The 1,733-nt window shown below is 47.1% G+C and overlaps 1 protein-coding gene across 1 annotated transcript; it reads left to right on the top strand.

Moving 5' to 3' along the window:
* Window positions 1-1,206, top strand: LOC139732563 (solute carrier family 35 member G1-like). Its single transcript, XM_071643419.1, has one exon. The coding sequence runs from the start codon at window positions 1-3 to the stop codon at window positions 1,204-1,206; it is 1,206 nt and encodes a 401-aa protein (XP_071499520.1).
* Window positions 1,207-1,733: the final 527 nt, after the last annotated feature.

Raw genomic sequence — 1,733 nt, 5'->3', positions numbered from 1 at the left:
ATGGCTGAAAGTCTAAATAGTGGGCAGGAGACGCTGGAAGATTGGACTGATCCCGACATGAACAGTGTACTAGGCCTTCATCGGCGATCTTGTAGTGGTGGGGCAGGAGCTGGCTCGGACAATAAAGCGTTCGAAGGCGATACAGCTACTCACGAATTAGACACACAGAACACCACCAGTGCACTGCAACAGAATGACAAATCGCTACAACGTAAGGACATGCTGTTGAAGCAAAGGGGCATCTGGTTTACTGTCTTGTCAGCCCTCGTCATAGCCTTTTCTGGCATGACCGTCAAGCAGCTGGAGGGATCAGTGTCAGCAAATGAGATATCTTTCACCCGCTTTGCCATCCAGCTTATAATTTGTGTTCCTATCATAGTATTTCAAAGACCATCCTTCAAATATTCACGAGCGGCTTACATCGTCCTACTCTTGCGCTCCATCCTCGGGTCCACCAACACAATTGTCGTTTTCTACACGTACCAAATCATGCCTGTGGCCAACGCGAAGGCGATACAATACTGCAGTCCCTTGTTCACTGGTCTCTTAGGTTGGCTGCTCTTAAAGGAGAAGTTTTCGATTCTGGACGCCGTCTTAGGCCTGGTTATGCTAACAGGAGTGTTTCTGGTGGCGCAGCCCACTTTCCTTTTTGACCTCTCGGAGCATGAGGATTCTGAGTCAAGTTCCAGCGTCCTGGGCGCCTTGCTAAGTCTCTTGGCAGCCTTCTTAAACTCCGTCATCATCATCATCTTGCGGAAACTCGGCTTGTACGGCATGACCCCCATGGTCATGCTCACCCTCTACTCTTCATTCGGCGTGTGCTTCACCGCAGTAGTGACTTCCTCTACCAACCAATGGTCTCTCCCTGGATGCGGCTTGGATCGCATCTCAATCATATTGAACGGCATTTGCAATTTCCTCTCACAGGTTTTAGTCTTCATAGCCCTAAAATCTCAGCGGGCTGCGAACGTGTCGTTAATCCATTCGAGCGACGTCATGTTTGCGTTTGTCTTTGAATACTTTCTTTTTGGTACCGTCCCCAATTACATCACAATTGTAGGAACTGCTTTGATTGTGACAGGGTTCATTGGCATTACTGGAAAAAAGTCACCTCCCACAAAAAAGATGCTTTCTGACGACAAATCGGACAAGTGTAGCGTCGCCGCAAGTGAGAGTGGTGTGAGCTCAAGCAATATGCAAATGTAATATATTTGTTTTTGCCACATGCAAGAGCCCCAACGTTGTGGCAGTGTGCTTGTTCATTATTTTTCATGCTGTGTTAGTATACTATCTACATAATTTTGTTTAATTTATAATCCTCTAACTGAATAGTGTGGGCACTGTGGCATGTGGATAAGACTCCTAACTCCCAAACGAAGGAACCGAGTTCGCATCTAGTCCAGCACTTACGTCCTTGGACAAGATTTTTTTGTTTAAACCAACCATGCCCCCTCTCGACCAAGATGAAAAATGGGTATATGGCAACGCTACAGTGAGGGGGCGCTGTGGCATAGTGGACTCCCAATCGGAGGACCCGAGTTCTATTTCCCTTGGACAAGATGTTTTTACCCACCATGTCCCTCTCGACCAAGGTGTATAAATGGGTACCTTGCAACGCTAGGGTAAGAATAATGGCAGGGCCCTCTGGCGGAGCAGTGGTAACATTGGACAGGGTAACCTGGATAAATAAGACGTTACTGTTGTTGTTGTTGTTGTTCTTCTTCTTCTTCTTC

The sequence above is a fragment of the Diadema antillarum genome, unplaced genomic scaffold (genome assembly GCF_040938485.1).
Source record: "Diadema antillarum isolate AM-2024a unplaced genomic scaffold, OU_Dant_1.0 scf00000024, whole genome shotgun sequence".
NCBI classification, from domain to species: domain Eukaryota; kingdom Metazoa; phylum Echinodermata; class Echinoidea; order Diadematoida; family Diadematidae; genus Diadema; species Diadema antillarum.
Note: the sequence above shows the minus strand (reverse complement) of the source record. Positions and strands in the feature narration are given on the sequence as shown.

Coding starts and splice junctions, on each gene's coding strand:
- LOC139732563 (XM_071643419.1), top strand. CDS start 1: ATGGCTGAAAGTCTAAATAGTGGGCAGGAGACGCTGGAAGATTGGACT.